The following is a 19,647-nucleotide window of genomic DNA, read 5'->3' on the forward strand; positions in this document are numbered from 1 at the left end:
TTCACTGCGGGGTGCTGAAGACTCCATGGAGCGTTGGCATTCTCCCCTCTATAGGAAATGTTAGTGTTTCCTGGAATGTACCAGGCAGAGCTATGAGGCCAGTGGGTTGGATGGCTTTTACTGTGACGCAGTGTTTCCATGGAGGCCGACATGAAGTTAGAAATGTTCTTATGAGATTCTATCCAAACCACACTCTCAACAGAGTTCTTATTCAAACGGTGCTTGAGCATGACAATGCTGTACTCCTCTCCTTAGTGTCATTAGAACATTGATCTGAGCGGTTGTACCTGACTGTACACGAGCCAGCACAACACCTGGCAAAGAGGTAGAGTAGCGTCCTGTAGCCTCGGAGATCTATTCCAGGCCCAGCAGTCAGGGATTAACCCTCGACCCTGGGATCATTACGTCAGATCCCTTTAATCCTATACTAATTAGTGGCATTGACGGCTGCGCAACTAGAAGTTTCCTTGCACAAAAGATGCACGTTGGTCCTGTGATGGCGTCATAGTGGTAAAGCCACACATCAGGAGAGGCATTTGGACCTGATAAAAAGTCATTGTGTTTAAATTAGGGCTGTCAAAAATAGCGCGTTAACGGCGTTAATCAGCTGTTTGTTGTTAATTACGTCCATTTTTTTGACGCATTTCACGCATGCGCAGTGTGACAAATTATTCAGGTCAGTAAAGTGCCTCTTCCTCTAGGGAATGCACTTCATCCTATACAACACATTACTGCCACCTGCAGGCATATGTCAGGACGTCAGGTTCAGCAAGTCGTTTGCGCCAGAGACCCGCACCCCCCCCCCCCTCCCCGTTCTCGCGCAGCAAAACAGAGAAAAAAAGCTCCGCCCAGCAGAGCTTGGCTAAGAGCAGCGCTGAGGTAGAGGACCATCGGAGAGACCCGTAATACTGTTCTGAAACATGCGGAGGAAGGGAAGCCAATGCGATCTAAATCCTCCCAGGTATGGGGATATTTCACACTGAAATGGGGGGTGGTAGCGGATTTCTTTGCAGCGCCAGTCGTTCTAATCGCCGCGCTCGACTTCAAGGTGTAACCTTTATTATTGTTCGGTCTGAAACGGCGCGCCCAGTGACGGGTGGTGCAGCAATATTGTTGTTCGGGTGGAAATCGGGAGAAAGGTCGGTCCGGGAGATTTTCGGGAGGGGCTTTGAAACATCGGGAGGGTTGACATGTCTGGTCATGTCTGGTCATCGCAGCCCTGAACCATCAGGAGCACAAACTCACAGCAGAGTGGGATAAACTGCAGAGGCTCGAGACCCTTCTAGAGCCATGCAGGGAAATCAGTCTGTGACTTATCAAATAACATTGCTTTGATTATTTTCTGAAATGAATTAAAAAATCAAATATCAATAACATGTATTTATGTAAAAAATAATAATGATGATAATAATGATAATTATGTATCTGTGTCCTGTTATTTATCTTTAGTATGCATTTCAGAAAGAAAAAATGGTTAGGATTCAGGTGTGATTAATCATGATTAATCCCCTGAAAATTCTGATTAATTTGATTAAAATTTTTAATCATTTGACAGCCCTAGTTTAAATGTATACTTTTTATTCAACTCATCACATTGAAATGACTATGTCATTAGTGTAAACTTATAGCATGTTGATCAGCCTATTCTAGTTTCTATTAAATCTCTTATTTAGCCGGGAAGGTCCCATTCAGATTCAGGACCACTTCTTCCCAATGAGTCGTGGTAGAGACTCGGCCGCTCAAGCTGTTCTTCACATTTCTAAAATGAAATGTCACACATAGAGTAAAAAGAGGCCTGTAGGCTATGCCACATATATACATGGCACATTGTAACATCTTTAATGGTGAAAGAATGTAATGAGGTATTGATATTTTGCTGCTCCTTCTAAGCTCTCATCTCACCTTTGGGACATGTGAAATGATTCATTTTGAGATTAAGTCCCGCTGTATGAAAGAAAAGAAGAATGTGGATCAAAGTCAACAATGTTTATCAATGAATAGCAATGTGCCTTTCCTCTTACCCGTACAGAGAGGACCGCCCAACGCATTCATATAAAATGCAATGATGAATGTACAAGTCTGTATTTTTTTTCAATAATAAAAATGTTTGAGCATAAATAAATAACTTTAAGATGCTTAAAACTGGTTTTAAATATATATCTAAATCTGCTTTGCAAAATGTTCTTTCTCTTATGGGAATACATCTTAATTGTGAAAGTCATATATTCAGTCCTTTTTAGATTTAGTTTTTTTTTTATTCTAAAATGAAAGCTGCAGTGATTGAAACATCTTTATTGACAATAAAGGGGGTGCTGGTGGTGATAGGGACAGTAAGCTAGCAGAAGCTCCCGTACCACTAGTACAAAGAGAAGCCTATTTAGCCTTGTTTTTATATTGTTAGGTATTTGTTGACCTCTTGTGGCCGTACAAAGTACTTCTACTGTTCAGCTAATCTATTCCAAAGTCATATACTGAGCCGGTCCAAAACTGGAAAGGCATTAGGCACCTGGATTAACATGTTTGGAATCATTTGGAATTATGTTTCTTAAAAGAAATTTTCTGAAAAATATTTTAGTCTGAAAAATGACAAGATTCTCTCCCAAGCGATTGACCAGATGCAATATGATGTTTGAGCTCAGAGGGGAATTGACATCAATTATAGATTTTGTTCAGTAGAGGGCCAGGCCCTGCTTCAATGGGCAGATAGAGACCCAAGAAGCTGCCGTAGCTGTGCCCACAGTGTGTGGATGTGGCAAGTTTGGTGTTGTGTATTATTATTGTGCAGAGACTAGGCATCCTGAAACCTTAAGAACTGGGCTCAAGCCCATACCACCTTCTGTGTGCCGCGCTAGTCTTTCTAATGCAAGGATTCTCCAGTTGTTATCCTGGAGTCTCTTATGCTAATTGGGAGGAGGCCAGCTGCCAGTTAATACACGTTATTAGTATTTATCAGATCAAATAAAATGTTGCCACACACACACAAGTTTCTTCCTGTTTGGCATCTGCCTATCTGAGATCAATTGAATGCCATTTGGGCCCCTCTGCCTGTGCCCGGTCGGCCGGTTCAGTGATCCATCCATGGGCTAAACCCCTGCTTTGCCTCAAGTAAAGTGGCAGAGTTGGGGATGGGCAATTACAGCAGTGGCCCAGATTAGAGGAACACATTATTCATTGTGAATGCCCACACTCCAAACCAGATTTAGAACTGAGTTCTTAACGCATTTTCATTAACCTTTTTTTGCCTAGTAGATGAGTAGAATGAAGGAATGTAAGAGCATACACACTTTTCAAATGGAACGACTCTGTTTATAAAGTATAAATTCCCCAAAAGGTTTACGCTTTGGACAACAAATATTCCTTTGAAGCACCGGAGGGAAACTATTACAGTGCAGACATAATAAGTAAGTAGTGGGGGAGAACTGTATCGTGGCTTACTGACTGGTAGCTGTGGGCTGAGGGCTCCAGCTGGGTTACAATCTCCGGCTTTAGGACCCGGAGGGGGACAACTGCTCGCCCCTGAATAGTCTGGGTGGGACCAGTCTGAGAGGAAGATCCCAGTGCACGGACTTTAATGGAAACTCCTGCAACTTTTACTCACAACTCTGATTCAAACTATTGCATTCATGAACTGCACATAGAGCAGATCAGCACGGGTGGATCTATTTGTACGCAAGCTTGAGGAGAACCTGCTTGAATCGTTGAAAGCCCAACAAAGTGAGTGGTGAGTACTGAGAGGAAGAGAGGGGGAAGGGAGACTGCAGAGCAGTGTTCGACTGGTGGGAAATGCCCAGGCATGTGAAAAGAGGCCACAGAGTCACATCTGTAATAATCCGTTCAACATTCTGCCGCAGTTTGGTTTTTCCAATTGCTATATTTACATAACAACAAAGAGAATAAAACATGAAAAGTATGTTTCTCAAAGTCAGAAAAGAATGATTCAAGAGAGTTGGCAGCAACTTTTCAACTGGTTTCATCTGAAACATTTATTTTACCGTAGTGGACAAATCATACCAACATATTTCAAATACATTATTTTTTATTGATGACCGCTACATTTACAGTGTCTTTTGTACTTTGAAACTTCACAACATCATCTTTCATTCATCAAGGAATGGAGCTGATCTGGACCTAATAACGAAATTACACCCCAACCAAATGTAGCAATGTTAATCACAGGGTCATTTATAGACATGTTTTTATCATGTCACAACTTCGATCAAATCATCAGTATTTGATGAATATTTTTATCGGTATTTGGTCTGTTCTAACTTGCAACGCAGAAAAAATGTATCTTCAAGAACTTTAAACAAAAGACAAGAATAATGGAAACAAAATATCTGTTTTAAAGGGATCTTGGTGGGATATCTCTCCGGTCTTTCTTTGTGAGCCTGTTGAAACTTGTCTACGACGCTGCTGAAAGGAGACTTTGTGTTTGCCACTCTACTCTTTTAATTCATTTGACTTGGAGGCTGCTGCTCAGCCACTTAATCTATCTATGCACACCCAGACATGTTCTTATAGCTAGAGAAAACTAAGACAATCACTAGCTACATGCACAAATGTGCTCTTACTAAAAGCACTTTTGCCCTCTATATACGTGGACTGGACCTTGGTTGAGTGTGTGTCAGCCTGTGGTCACATCTCTGACACAGTGAGGAGCCAATCAGCATCAGCCACTCATATTCCCCAATAGACACTTTTCATAATCACAAATGTTTTGTGTTGCTCAGACATGAAGAACTCGGACCAGGCTGACCATTATGTTAGGCTTAGTTGCATCCTGCAGCTGCCTACGTGGCTGTTTTGTAAGGCTTGCCTTGAGGTCGACTAGGTTAGATTGCACTGTAGGGGTATCAGGTAACCCAGCTCGCCCCTGCTATTAACCCCTAGCATGTAAACTCCTTTGGGAAATCAAGTGTCACATTATCCAACTTCATCGGACATTTGAGCTGGTATGTGCTGATCGATTGTTATAAATTTGTATTTCATTATTATTACATTACATTACATCACATGTCATTTAGCTGACGCTTTTCTCCAAAGCGACTTACAATAAGTGCATTTCAACCAGAGGGATACAAACAAGAAACAAGAAAGTGCAATTTCATCAAATAAGCCGATTTACAACTTGTTATAGATAAGAGTCATTATAACTTCACTTTAAGTGCTACAATTTGTTAGTGTTTTAGAGGTATAGTCTGAAGAGGTCTGAAGATGAAGGTGGGATTGTTTGTTCCTAATGTGTGTTTCACAATACATTGAAAGACAAAAAGTACTCATTTTGAGTTATCGCCGAGGCCTTCTTCTCAGGTCAGCACATGATTGACTGATGTTTGCCTGCATGTCCTCTCGTGGGTTTCCTCCAAGGCGTAGCACCATGTGGGTCCCCAACCTGGCAGCCCTGGTCCTCCTGGCCACTACAGCAACCGCCGCCACCTCGGCCTCACCAGAGCAGGTGCTGAGTAAACACGCCACCACCCTGGCAGACACCAGTGCAAAGCTGGCCTTCAGTCTCTACCAGAACATGGCCAAGGAAAAAAGCGTGGAGAACATCCTCATATCCCCCGTGGTCGTGGCCTCCTCTCTGGGGCTGGTGGCTCTAGGGGGCAAAGCGGCCACTTCCTCCCAGATAAAAACCCTTCTGAACGCGGCTAAAGTCAAAGACGAGCAGCTACACTCGGGGCTGGCAGAGCTCCTGACCGAGGTGAGCGACCCCAAGACCCGCAATGTCACCTGGAAGATCAGCAACCGCATGTACGGACCCAGCTCAGTCACCTTCGTGGAGGATTTCGTCAAGAGCAGCCAAAAGCACTACAACTGTGACTACTCCAAGATAAACTTCCTGGATAAGAAGAGCGCCGCGAGCTCCATCAACGAGTGGGCGGCCAAGTCTACCGATGGCAAGCTGCCCGAGGTCACCAAGGATGTGGAGCAGACTGACGGGGCGATGATCGTCAATGCCATGTTTTTCAAACGTGAGTCCACCGGCACGTGATGTGTGTGTGTGCAGCGGTATTTCTTGGAATGCCCTTGGAAGGAATTGTTTCTGTTGTGTCTCACAGCTCACTGGGATGAGCAGTTCCATCATAAGATGGTGGACAACCGCGGATTCATGCTGCCCCGTAGCTACACCGTTTCAGTGCAGATGATGCACCGCACAGGTAGGATCACACGGATCAGACGCAACACATTGGACACTTCAAAGAATGCATCCACATTTTGGGAAAAAAATGGAAAATACATTTTTTTTAAACTCAAAAATCATACATTTTAAAGTTTATTTTCTTGCAGTAATCAAAAATGCGAAAAGAAAATTGACGAGGAAATCAGTGTAACCTGGGCTTGGCCTACAAAAGAATGTCATCGCTGCAGCGCTCATTTACATTTACATGTATTAAGCCCTAAACATTTTGAGATTCTGAAATGTATCAAGGACTGTATAAAGAGAGCCTAATTATAATTAGAACTTTCCTGTCAAAGCCCTAATTGCTCCTGTCTCAGGTTGTATGTATGATGGCTAAATGGGACTTGCTTAGAATCAGTGTGTGAATGGGTGAACGACATGTTGTGTCAAAAGCGCAATACAAGTAGAAGTCAATTTACCATTTACCATGGAATACTGCAAATAACCACAAATCCAACCCAGCAATTTATTTCCCTCGATGGTATTTTAATCTAATGCTGTTTGTAGTGGTCTTTAACAAACATCCTTTCCTTAGACCACATATGTCAAACTCAAAGTGGATTTATCTTTGGCCCAAAGGATGATATAATTATTATTACAGCTGGCCGGACTGTAGATAGTATATTATAAATAGCTGCTATCCCCAATTAGTCTCCCGGGGGTCGCACTGTGTGAGTGAGCTGCGGGTGAGTAAATTGTAGGCGAATCACTGTGAGAATGAGTGCGTGCCACATGAAAATGACCGGATATACTGGCCTGGTCCACTTGATATCAAAGTGGGCAGTCTCTGGCCCAAACCCAAAGTGAGTCTGACACCCCTGCCCTAGACCATTGCAGATAGAACATCCAGATTCCGGCCGTGTCTGTTTGAGTGCGAAAATTACAGTTGGGTAACTTCAAACATGTCAGCGATGACTCACTGTGGGTAGCCTCATCAATGCTCAAAATAGAGTCACATGTGTGTCTTTTAGACAGAGGGCGTGAATGATGGAATCTGGGATGGTCCATCGTAGACACACAACCGATTAGGGATATTTCAAAGATCTGTTTTGTTTCCTCAGGACTCTATGGCTTCTACGATGACAAAACCAACAAGTTAACTGTGCTTAGCATGCCTCTGGCTCATAAGAAGTCCACTCTGGTGGTCATCATGCCCCAGCAAGTGGAACCTCTGCAGAGGCTGGAGAAGATGCTGACCAGGAAGCAGCTGGATACGTGGATGGGGAAGCTGAAGCAGACAGCGGTGGCCGTGTCTCTGCCCAAAGTCAGCATGGAAGTCAGTCACAACCTGCAGGTAGGACATGCAAAAGAATGACACCTCAGTCTCTGTGTCAAGCTTCTTTTACAAAATCCAAACATCTGCTCCTGTTCAGAAACACCTCGGGAAGCTGGGGCTGACGGAGGCCGTGGACAAATCCAAAGCTGACTTGTCCAAAATCTCTGGTAAGAAGGATCTCTACCTGGCCAGTGTGTTCCACGCCTCGGCCATGGAATGGGACACCGACGGCAACGAGATGGACATGAGCCTCTTTGGCACGGACAAACTGAAAAACCCCAAACTGTTCTATGCCGACCACCCTTTCATCTTCCTGGTGAAGGACCAGAACACAAACTCCATCCTGTTCATAGGCCGGATGGTTAGGCCAAAGGGAGATAAGATGAAGGATGAGCTGTAACCTCACTCACTTGAAAGCCTCGCTGTGTAGGTGTCTATATATTTTCGACATACTGAGAGTGAAAGTGAAAAATGAAAGCACATTCCTTTACGTCACATGCCAACGTTCCACAGCACATGGCTGAAGAGATGTAAACATTTGATCCTGTGTTTTTGTGATCAAAGTATTTCTTTGCAGTCCCTTCCTCTTTTAACTTGAAGAATTTCAGATATCTATTTGTTTGGCCCATTACAGTATGGACATAAGACTTACATTAAGTATGATTCCCTTATTAAGCAAGTCTTAACAATGTTTGTAAAAGGTGTACACCTACTTGATGGTGCTCGTTGTTGTATGTTTCATTTTTTGAGCATGGCTGCTTTAATTTGTCAACCCCGAGGATATTCGTATTTGTTTACCCATCCTTTGCATTGCTTTCTGCCACGAGTACTTAGTTTGAACCAAAATGCTACGTTGCTGTTATTCTTAGTATTGGCCCATCTTTAATGCACTGGAGTACATTGTCAAACAAACCAAAGCATGGCAGATTTAAGGACAACAATTTATAACCCATCTAGCATAGACATGCATTGTTTTAGACCGTTACAAATTTCCAGTTTTTGCAATAAAAGCGTGGGAAGAAACATAGCTCATCATGATTTCAGATAGTATGTGCTGACATGGTCCGTCGTGTGAGTTATTCAAACAGTTTACCTGTTTAATTCGCTGACTCAGGTGCTATTTGGCCTAAGGTGGGTCGGGGAGGCTAAGGTCGGGTGGGAGTTCCCAGCTCAATAACACGAGAAACATTCCACCAGGGCACATCTTGTGTCCTTGTTGTGGTAGAGCTAGACAAAACACCAATGTTAGCGAACATCCGGATAGGTCTGGCAGCGGCTCCAATGAGCAAGGCGCGGGTAGAAGCCACATCATCAACCTCACATCTGACTGATAGCAGGAGGCTGACTGCGAGCACTCAAACACTGGGCCGAGACCAAATGGTTTAATATATAAAGAAAACCAATTGCATAACTATCACAAAACAATTATTGGAGTACTACATATTGGGGGTACCATGTCAATAGTTATATTTTGCTATACAACTATGACGTGAAGGGAGTAGATTTAGGCCTTTACATTGCTTCCTAAATGTCTTTACTAGTATGACTTTGAGACTTATAATGTAAAACATTAAATAAATGTAAATGATCTTCAGTTGTAAAGTGTTTCTGTCACATGGAAATTTCTCGGTTAAGACTGCGGCAACCACATCATAAATCGGGTGTTCCCGTGCTTTTACTAGAGCTGCTTTGCCTGAAAAGAGATCATAGGAGCTGTTGATGTTAAATGTCCTTCACTAATGAGTGTGGAATAATTCAGAAGCTGAATATGATATGCGAGACGTCCCATTGTTCCTCTTTACTGAATAGTGGACCCGTGTTTCTCCTTTGTCGGAACAGCTTGATAAATGATATCAAACTATGGCTGATATTACAATAAAGAACAGGTGTGAAACTATTTTACAGGAAAAAAACAGTATTTATTTTCAGTTTGTAAGTAAATAAATTACTTTAGAGGTGTTTTGTGTAATACCCTATTATAATAAGAATTGTATGTCACCAGGGTCCACCTCCTGTAAACATCATAAACATAAAACAAACAGTTGTATTTGATTCAGGGTTCTTCCAATATTACCAGGTTGGCTACAAACGTTATGCATTATATTTAAATACAGTTGAATTTGTACCAAAGTGTTGCCTCCCCACAATCTGCATTTGCAATGTTACTGTGAGTCGCTAATGACACATTTATCTTGTGATAAAGGGGCCGCGTCACAGGGTTATGTTTGGTTAGGGTTGTACCCGCCTTAGTTGCACTTGTACTGGCATTTGTTGTGTCCCTATCGCACGAAGAAAAGGTGGAGGTGGGGCGGGAATGGGAGGAGGAGGAGGTGGGGAGGGAATGGGAGGAGGAGGAGGTGGGGAGGGAATGGGAGGAGGAGGGAGGAGGTGGGGAGGGAATGGGAGGAGGGGGAGGTGGGGAGGGAATGGGAGGAGGAGGAGGTGGGGAGGGAATGGGAGGAGGAGGAGGAGGTGGGGAGGGAATGGGAGGAGGAGGAGGAGGTGGGGAGGGAATGGGAGGAGGGGGAGGTGGGGAGGGAATGGGAGGAGGAGGAGGTGGGGAGGGAATGGGAGGAGGGGGAGGGCTCGCGCAGTGCTCCGCCGTGCTGATGCCACTACGAACCCGTTAGCAGCCGCAGCCTCCTCCTCTTCCATCATGGCTCCCTCGGCGGACAGGCAGGGCTACTGGGGCCGGCCAACCTCAACGCTGGACTGGTGCGAGGAGAATTATGTCGCCTCCTTTCACATCGCCGAGTTCTGTAAGTGAAACATCACGACCTTTGTCCGCGCTGGGGACGGTGGGCAGACACGGGAGGGGGGACCGGCTCCGTCGCGTGGCTCCTGGTGCGCGAGCTGCAGCTGGAATAATAACGTGTTGTCGTTTTACCTCGGCTCGTTACGTAGTACAACCTAAGCTAACTGTTAGCTCGAGCTAAGGAGGGCTCGCTGACGCCCACACATTACGGACGTATTACATGGTTTTACGTTCGGAAACATGTCTAGTCGTGTAGTGACCAGGCGGTGTTACCGTAACGCGGTCCCGTGTGTCTCTCATCGCAAGGAAACCTTTCCTCCCACCATCCGGGTAAAGGCTTTCGTTTTCTAATAACAGGAACCCAGCTTCCCAGGATTCAGAGGTCTGAGATCCAAAGATCGTCGAGCCGATCCAAAACCAGCTGTGTCCGCGAAACATGAAACGCCTCGAGCCAGACTACTACTGGACACACATTCATTACACCGAGCATAACTAAAGGCAGTGTTTTACACCATGTTCTTCTGTACAGCGCGTGTATTCTGAATAACGGCATTGGATTGACAGCTTGTAGAATTGAAGGAACACTCTTGTCCGTATCATTGTCAGTGTACTGTATGCTGAGGACCAACGGCTTTAACATTTAGTCCAAGTGGGTCAGAGTTGAGTTACATTATCGCTCTTTTATCTTCTGTGTATTTTGTTCACGCCCCGCCCTTGTAGTGAAACACTTACTTTTACATTTGACACAAAGCCATGTTTGCAGGCCTCCTGGCCCTCACAGGATGGACATTGGTTTCATTGTTTCTACAACACAAGCGATGGTGTGAAAGCTGCGCATCAAGAACCATGACAGTGGTTCAGCTTTTGTTTGCACAGATGACACTGAGCAGACATTTTAACAGGGACTCAGGTTACAAAGGCTGGAATGTGGCATTGTTCACGTGGAAAAGACCAGGTACACCGATGGGATTTAATCCTCATTTGGTGCATAATCTGTATCGCATTGGTCAGGAAGAGAGTCTGTCATATGGCACACAGGCGGCTGATTGCATTCACATGTTTGCTGTTGTCATGGAAATGTGAAAAATATAATTCTCCTATGTTGAATTATTATTACTATTATCAGTAACCAAAGTCCACACAAACAGACAGGCAACAACATCAGACACCTTTAGATTAAGGGGACGTCTACATACCAACAAGCACGGGCAGAATGAGTTTAATATTACTACTTCCTGGTTCTAGTGGCATGTAGTTTTCAGTTTAGCTCTTAGAGAATTAGAGGGCTACCATTCATTTGCTGTACAATCAAGTAATGTTTCTCACTGAACTCCGTGATGTCACAGAGGGACTTTGTGCCAGGAGATATTGTTCTGATAATGGATGAAAACTATGCGTTGTGTTTTATAGACATAACTCTAGTGGAACAGTCAGGCAAGTCAGTGTGAAAACCAGAACCATCACACCCTTTGCACAAGGTGCAAGCATGATTACACATACATATTGAATCATGTTATGGCTCTTTGTAATACTATTTGATAATTGTTTTGCCTCTACAGACGTGTCATTTGTCTCTGTGGTTCTTTTGAACAGGGAACACAGTCAGCAACCTGATTATGATTCTTCCTCCCATTTACGGGGCCGTCCAGACGTTCCGAGACGGCCTGGAGTTCCGCTACATCTGCTCTTTCCTCGGACTGGCAGGTCAGTCTATTGAAGCCACACAATTCATTAGCTCTTCTTTACATATCGTACTTATTATCCAACATGGAGTTGTTTATGCTGTGGCTGTCTGTCCTGTTTTCGTACACTTGAGAATGTCCTGACTATCAGATGTAAAGTTTTGTGTTGTTGTCTGTGCATCGGCCAGCTGTTGGTGTGGGTTCCTGGTGCTTCCACATGACGCTGATCTATGAGATGCAGGTGAGATGCTGTGCTAAACAAAAATTGTATTATGTCAGCAAAATGAGAGACTATTATTTTTTTAATCCTTTACTTCATTCATCACACTTATTGTTGTCTTGCGAAATATCTGTAATGGGTTTATCAGGTCAAACCTCTTCTGCCAAACACCATGTGAATTTATGTGGAAGCAATGTAATCTTAGATTGACAGTAACATGTGTTTCTCTGTTTTCTGCAGTTACTGGACGAGTTGCCAATGATTTATAGTACATGCGTCTTCGTCTACTGTCTGTAAGTGGCTTGCTGTTAAAGCAGCGACTGACTCTCACTGAGAACAGAATTCTTGTGATATTGGCTGTTAAACGAACCAATTAATCCCTCACTGATTACTTTATGGACTCCAAGAAAGTGGTGTATCATCTTCTCGTGGCTATTGGTTTTAAACTGGACATGAGAACGTCTTCCATTTCATCAGTGTTCAGGTCCATGTTACAGCTGTTGTCCTACATGTGTGCATGGTTGTAGGTGAATTGGAACACCGAAATGATGCATTGAGCTGTGTTCATCCAGAGACAGCTGGTCACCACGAGAGCTTGACTAGCCTTGCAACATCACCAGCGGTCGCAGCAGTCGGCCACCTAGAGAATGCTTCTTTCAGATTCAAAATGCTTTAGAGCTCCATCTCCTTCTATTCTGCACAATATGGGGCAATACATATTGAACTTTCAATACCATAATATCACATGTCTTTTTCTGGTTTTAAAGGCTACAGTAAAGTAACGTTTCTGTTGGATCAGATTTATTATTTGAGGTTATTCATTATTCCCAAATTACTGATGATTTTTTTCTTCAGAAAGCTCATTGTGTAAATGTTTTATAAAGGTACTGATGGTTGACCCTGCAATATTGTTTTGACATTGAGGTATCTGGGGAAATTTTTGTGATATTTAATTATGTATAAATCGCCCAGCCCTACAGCCCAAACATTAACAAGGTGGCTGGAGGCAGTCACGTGACCTTTTGGTTAGAAAGGTCTTAGAATCCTAAACTACTGTAAAATAACAACTGGGTGGTAGGTGCTTGCTGTGGGAAGCAAGGCTAGAACAATGTGGCCCTTAAAGCAGCCAGATCTGCACCTGTGCAGGTTATTACATGCTCTGTATGATTAATGTTTAGTTAAGAAAAAACACAAACTTTTCTGGGTTTTTTTCAGATACGAGTGTTTCAAAGAAGAGAACAGAGTGGGTTTATTACCTATCACGTTACTGTTAATCTTCAGTGTCTCAGTCACTGTGGTGAGTACCCACTTCCACTTTGTGACATTGGTGATCTTTTTGTTCTCACCACAATGAAAACGAAGCATGTTCATAATCATAACCTCTTGAGTAGCTCCTGTGTTTGTGTTGGCAGGTGTACCTGCAGTGGAAGGAGCCGGTCTTCCACCAGGTGAGGGTGTGCCCTTCGTCACGCTCAACTGGCTACGATTGCTCGGTGTTTGCTATGAGGGCTCAGTGTGCCTCCAGTCACACTTTAATTTGTGTAAACATATTGGGCTTACCAACAAAGCACCTAAACTGCTTGTATACAATTCAATTGAATATGCTAACTAATGCAACATCTCACATTTTTTACTGTTTATGTAGCATTCGCTATGTTCCAAACTCAATGCTGAATCCTGTGGGATCATAACAGGGAACACTGGACCTTGTGAAAGAGCATCTTATATTCTTATCTTTGCTTTCTTTGTGCTCATACGAGCGTGCTGAGTTGGGATAACAGAGGGAATGACCAGCGTGGACATGAGGAATGCACCTTGGTGTCAATGAGTGCTTTCAAAGCCACGAGTCCTGCCCCATGCGTCTTATACTGAACTTCTTAATTCGGAGATACAGAAAGGAGAGTCTCTTGTTACAACAGGAGGCAGCAGAATTAAGGGACCTAGCACTGTTCATGGCATGTCACCAAAGGATCATACTCTTTGAAATAATGAATAGTTCCATATGAAAAACGTGGCAATGGAGACGCGCCATTATTTAACAAAGTTGTAATTATTGTGTTGTATAAAATCATACAAAATAGTTGCTGAAATAGTTGCCATTAGTGAAAGACCTCAGCCTGGATAAGAACAGACAACAAGTCTGGATGTAAATGTTCAGTCTCAAGGTGTGTATGTGTTGCTTCATAGCAGCAGCAAAGTGTGACAAAGCTCACTCCGGTTTCCCTTTAGAACCGACTTTGTTTATTGATCATACAACTCAATGGGGTTTGAGAAGTGTTTGGTTTTCAGTAGATAGAATAATGAATGCATGTAGCATTTAGGTTGACTTTGCTAATTTAAGTGGATTTGTGGAATGTAACAAGCCACTCATGTACACGTGTGTGTGTTTACTTCAATCAAACCAGCTCTACTTGTCACCTCTCATTTCACACAGTGACTTAGTTCACAGCTCAATCAAGTGATGCTTTCTTCCATCCCGTAATCATTATCAGGATTATTAAACCTGAATAAAGTTCCATAATATAAGAGAATAGTTCAATTCATGTTTACTATACAATGACTTAAAGCCCACAAAACTAAAGAAGTGGTTTTGACTCGATGGTTGTTGAACCCAAAGAAAGTGTTGGATGTTTGAACATTTGCTTTTTATCTTCTAGGTCATGTATGGCGCTCTCGTGGCTTGCCTAGTAATGCGATCTGTCTTCATTGTTACATGGTAAGTTTAAAAGGACATTACCATATCAAAGAAATGCATGCTCATTGAGCATGCATTTTAGGATTTTAGGATCATACGTTTAAAACGACATCTTGCTCAAGGTGTTTTCCTCTGTTTCCCTCTTAGGATGTACCCATGGCTCCGGCCACTGTGTTACACCTCCTTAGGAGTCTTCCTGTTAGGGTTCCTACTGTGGAACATTGACAACATCTTCTGTGACACATTAAGGTGAGTATCTGCATTAGAAAAACACCTTCAGTCTTGTTATTATGTATTGACATGCTTGATTGTGAGATTCTGAGTTGGTCATCATCCATTTAAGCAGTGGTGTGGAAAATGTTCTGTGATATTAACCTTTATGTCACATCTTAAGAAAAATCTCCTCAAGGACAAGTCAGGCAGCTCAAAGTGGCATCAGCTTGTCTACATAACATGTGTACATGCAGGGTTGTGTTTTCATTCACATTGCAAAAGAAGTGGTTGAGTGTGGACTTCCTTTGGTCTTTTAGAACCAGTAGGCAGATGCTTCCCTCTGGTGTTGGAGTAGTGACCCAGTTCCATGCTTGGTGGCACATCTTCACAGGCCTCGGGTCCTACTTGCACATCATTCTCAGGTGAGATTGTGTTTCAGCAACAGGAGAGAGCTGTAGTGACTATCATGCCCGGCTGTGGAATGATGTTTTCAGGTTGTCTGTCCGACAATTCTCATGAATGTTACTTCAAACGTGTCTCTACTTTATCCGTCTTGGGATTCTAGACGGGACTAGGATAGAATTATGAAGGGATGACAAACGGACTGGTTTTTGGAGGAATACAACTGTAATGTGGATGTAGTGAGACGTGCTCATTGGTTTTCAAATTGAATGTTGATCTTCTTTTAGCCTCCAGATCAGGTCAACCTACCTCAAGCACAGACCAAATGTAAAGGTATGTCCAGCACTCAGCCGTTCTCTACCCTGCACCTTTGATTTAAATGCATTCATTCATTTGTGTATGGATTCCTACATGAACTTCCCTCTCTTATCCATGTCCAGTTCCTTTGTGGAGTTTGGCCCACGCTGCACATTGACCCACAGAAGACAAGTTGAATTGACGGGCTAGGGACCGATTGAAGACCGGTGACTGTTACACCCAGACACCATCAGTACAGGGACCTGCCAGAGACACTGACGGGAACTCAGCCCACAGCTAGAGGGCACCCCGCTAGGGACCCTTGGGTTCTGCACCGTGGAGATTCTTCTAAGAACAGTAAAGCACTGAATCAAGTTTTAAGAAACAGAAGATTTGTTTCATAATTTGTTGAATTAGCATTTTTTAAATTTGTGTAAACATTGTAGTTTCTCATTCAATTGAAATGCAATTATGATGTGTAGGACAGTGGTATATATGGGTTATGGTTGTTATTTTACATAGGGCTTAGGGACATGGAAAGGCTAAATACACTGACATAGATCTCTTAACTAAAGTGTAACTAAGACGTTTTCACATGTCTACTTTTTACACAGTGTTGTCATCCGGATTCAAGGAGTATTCTATTGATTTTAGATGTGATCACTACATTTCGGTAGCAGGTGCCAACTAGAAAGTGAAAGTGAGAATGTGTTTATTTAGCACAGCTGTCTGGACTGGAAGACCCTCCATAATTTTTTACCGTACCTTACTTTAAGTTTTCCTCTTAAAACATGCCAAGAAGGGAACAATCAATTTGTCTTTTCTTCCTCCGCCAAGTCTGCTGTGAGATTCAAAACGCTCATGTAACATGGCAGGCTTCTCAGTGTTTTACCTCCTTGTATTCCAGAAAGAAATGCAATGCAACATCATCACATATGGTGTTATTGTTGTTAGGGACAAAGTTAAGGTTATCAACATGAGGAAAATCACACACAGATTTAGTTTCCGAGGACACACGATTGCTTTCAGTCTTTAAAGTGACGCTGCACATGTTGTCTCGCACATGTGTAACACAAAGGGACATTAAAGGGAAAGATGTCCTTTTTTTTAATTTATATTTTCCGGTAATTGAAGGTGTTAAAGTAGAACTTAGGGTTAGGGTTACGTTTTATTGTATGCCGCTTATTTAAGTCCTTTTTTGTTTCATTTATTTACACCGTTGCATTAAGCTGAAGAGTCCACTAGCACATATTATCTTACATCATAAGTTCTTTCCGGGAAACAGTTCACGATACGACCGCTAGGTGGCATCATTCTCCAGCTGATTTCAGACATTGCCAAACACGCCAGTGTGCATTGATAAACCTTCTACCTGCAGTAGTGCTCGTAGTATCTCTGACATGGCCCTCCTGTGAGGGCCCTGTGGTGTGGAACAAGGGGAGGATTTATAGGTAGTATGTGAGTACGTGGATAAGTAATGGTAACAACAGAACCAGGAGCCTCCAGGAACTGGTGGCCATCGCACAGCTTATGTTTGTTTGTGGGCCTCCTGAACTGCTACAGAGACAGCACGCATTATGCATGTACACACTCTGTCACACTGCTTGGGTGTAACTACAGGGTAAAACAAGAGTTACTCACAAGCACAACATGGGAAAGAAACAGTATTAATATTGTTCAAATGTCTATGTGTAACTATCATTAACATCCCTGTCAGAGAGACTTGTTATCCTTGCAGTCAAAGGTAAAACAGAACCAATCAAATGTTCAATTTGATTGGTTCGGTTTTTCTCTGTTATTCATTTCTTGTGTCCAACATGTTTGCCACAGGTCCTTCTCATGACGTTAACTGTTTCTGTTAGTGCAAAACGTGTTGATGCCGGAGGAGCAGACTCTGGTCATGTGCCAGACTCATGTCCTGTATTGTCAAATAAAAGAAAATGTGTTTGACCATTCGTCCTCTGTGTGGAGCCACATTACGTCTCTCATTTCATGCAGAGCCGCCCCGAACAGCAAATGTATCTCAGTAACACCAACGTGTGAGTCACGCTTCCTTTATCTACAGATCTTATCACATCTAATGTTTTACCGTTTGGAGGGTGGATTGAGTCAGCTCCAAGGAGTCATTTTGTGGCCCACTTAAGGTGCGGGCAGGTTTCCATTGTTGACCCCCATGGATCAGCTTTGCTTTGTCTGACTGGCAGACTAGATTCAGATATCTCCCTACGTTTTTTTCCCTTGTTCCTGTTAAAGATTATTTTTTTGGGGGGGGGGGGTTAAACTGTATACATGCGAGGGTCCAAGAACAGAAGAGAAAAGGTGCAGTTAATGTACACGGGAAAACACCCTCTCAACAAAATGAGTCACAGTGTGACCAACCACCAGTGTGCATACCACTTACCAAACAGCAACCCACTCCATGCAGAAGATGAGGAAGTTTGTTTTTGCCTCACTGCGGACTAAAAACACCACAGCCCGCTCAGGAATGTGTGTCACCTGGACTCTTACTCAAGGTTTTGCTCCTTCGTCACTAGCTCCTTAGTCATTGGCATGGGTTTGTCATGAGGAAGTGGCCACAGACTTCAGAATGGATGTAGGCGTGTGTTTACACAGGGTTTGTGATGATGGCTCTGTGCAGTAAAGCGTGTTGGTGCAAAGACACTGACTAAGCATAATGACAGTTGTGGGAATACTACTGGACACTGGGAACAATTTACAGATGAAGTTAAAATCCTTTTATGGTGTATTATGGCTTTTGATATTAAGCGCAGTGTTATATTACATCTTTGATTACAATGAAAGACACAATTGTATGTAACAAACCTATCAGCAGGGACTTTGATTAAATGCTAAAGAGCCAGGCTTTTCACTATTTGCAGATTATTAGAGACCAACATAAGTACCACATAGTGGTCGTGAAGAGTTCAAACAAGTAATAAGTAAACCACTGTGTGGCTTGGATCTAAATCCTTTACAATTTGAAACAAAGGCAACAGCTTACCATGATCAAAACCTTTTATTTAACTTAATGGAGAGGGGTGAATATAATATTAATAAGCATTTACAATTTACAATATATATATATATATATATATTATCTTACATCTATTAGAATCGTGTAACACCTTTCAGCCAAGTGTGTAGGCCTACTGTATATGGGGAAATTCCATCTATGGTCTTTTTTTCAGGAGATGGGACGGCTTGGACCACTATAATATATATTTTTTGTTTTAGTTTAGTTACTTTATTCCATATCATAAGTCATAATTATGATTTTTTTTTGTTTTTGTTTAGTATTGGGTTGAACCAGTCTTTTTCATTATTTTTTTGCAGAATATCTGGACCAGTGTTCTATGTGTAGGTTGTTTGATGTGGTATTGCTACACTGCTTTGCATGGGTTGAAAGTAAATGTATTTCTTCTAGTACTTGATTGTGAGATTCTGCACATAAGCTCTTTAGCCCGATGGGTTTTCAAATCAATAGAATGCTACTTCGTCACTCCAAGGTTTAGTAGAATCATCTTGATGTCATAATTTGTGAGATCTCAGTGTCGGTATATTTGATAACAGTTCAGAATAAATGACGATTGAATACAGATTAACTGTTAGTTAGTTCAACTTTTGAACTGTAATAATTGTAGTTTCTCATTCTTTTACACTGTGGATGCAGTTGTACATCAGTTGGTCATTAAGGTTTTCATTGTATTGGCAACGTTACCCTACCTGCAGTTTAATGTTACATGCATATTATTTCTATTTTAGACTTTACTTTATTTTAAAATGTACTTCTTAGCCTACTTCCACACATTTTGGGGACTAATACCAGATATTTTACAGATGCAAATTAATAAATATATGAATCAATGAATACATTATGTTGCATTATTGTACATTGAGCAACCCACCATGTAGATAAATAATGA

At 42.5% G+C, this 19,647-nt stretch overlaps 2 protein-coding genes across 4 annotated transcripts; both read left to right on the top strand.

Moving 5' to 3' along the window:
* Positions 1-3,529: 3,529 nt before the first annotated feature.
* Positions 3,530-9,121, top strand: serpinh1a (serpin peptidase inhibitor, clade H (heat shock protein 47), member 1a). Of its 2 annotated transcripts, none has more exons than XM_037468175.2 (5): positions 3,530-3,721; positions 5,368-5,975; positions 6,063-6,161; positions 7,246-7,478; positions 7,558-9,121. In XM_037468175.2, the coding sequence occupies exons 2-5, from the start codon at positions 5,378-5,380 to the stop codon at positions 7,858-7,860; spliced, it is 1,233 nt and encodes a 410-aa protein (XP_037324072.2). In that variant the 5' UTR covers positions 3,530-3,721; positions 5,368-5,377; the 3' UTR covers positions 7,861-9,121. The 2 variants fall into 2 exon arrangements, with proteins under 2 accessions (XP_037324072.2, XP_037324073.2); XM_037468176.2 differs by having other exon boundaries at positions 3,530-3,714.
* An 886-nt stretch (positions 9,122-10,007) lies between these two features.
* On the top strand, positions 10,008-19,560 carry acer3 (alkaline ceramidase 3). 2 transcript variants are annotated; one of them, XM_037467872.2, is made up of 11 exons: positions 10,008-10,219; positions 11,809-11,919; positions 12,086-12,138; positions 12,358-12,410; positions 13,333-13,414; positions 13,530-13,565; positions 14,775-14,833; positions 14,960-15,061; positions 15,343-15,447; positions 15,715-15,760; positions 15,868-19,560. In XM_037467872.2, exons 1-11 carry the CDS (start codon positions 10,117-10,119, stop codon positions 15,919-15,921), a joined length of 804 nt encoding a protein of 267 aa, XP_037323769.2. In that variant the 5' UTR covers positions 10,008-10,116; the 3' UTR covers positions 15,922-19,560. The 2 variants fall into 2 exon arrangements, with proteins under 2 accessions (XP_037323769.2, XP_037323770.1); XM_037467873.2 differs by lacking the exon at positions 10,008-10,219 and adding an exon at positions 10,460-10,545.
* The last annotated feature ends 87 nt before the right edge of the window (positions 19,561-19,647 follow it).

Source organism: Pungitius pungitius, chromosome 16 (genome assembly GCF_949316345.1).
Source record: "Pungitius pungitius chromosome 16, fPunPun2.1, whole genome shotgun sequence".
In the NCBI taxonomy this organism is placed as follows: Eukaryota; Metazoa; Chordata; class Actinopteri; order Perciformes; family Gasterosteidae; genus Pungitius; species Pungitius pungitius.

Excerpts from the sequence above, each read along its gene's own strand:
- acer3 (XM_037467872.2), top strand. The coding sequence starts at position 10,117 with ATGGCTCCCTCGGCGGACAGGCAGGGCTACTGGGGCCGGCCAACCTCA. Across the intron at positions 10,220-11,808 it reads CTTTCACATCGCCGAGTTCT|GGAACACAGTCAGCAACCTG; the intron begins GTAAGTGAAACA and ends TCTTTTGAACAG. Across the intron at positions 12,139-12,357 it reads CGCTGATCTATGAGATGCAG|TTACTGGACGAGTTGCCAAT; the intron begins GTGAGATGCTGT and ends TGTTTTCTGCAG.
- serpinh1a (XM_037468175.2), top strand. The coding sequence starts at position 5,378 with ATGTGGGTCCCCAACCTGGCAGCCCTGGTCCTCCTGGCCACTACAGCA. Across the intron at positions 5,976-6,062 it reads CAATGCCATGTTTTTCAAAC|CTCACTGGGATGAGCAGTTC; the intron begins GTGAGTCCACCG and ends TGTGTCTCACAG. Across the intron at positions 6,162-7,245 it reads GCAGATGATGCACCGCACAG|GACTCTATGGCTTCTACGAT; the intron begins GTAGGATCACAC and ends TTGTTTCCTCAG.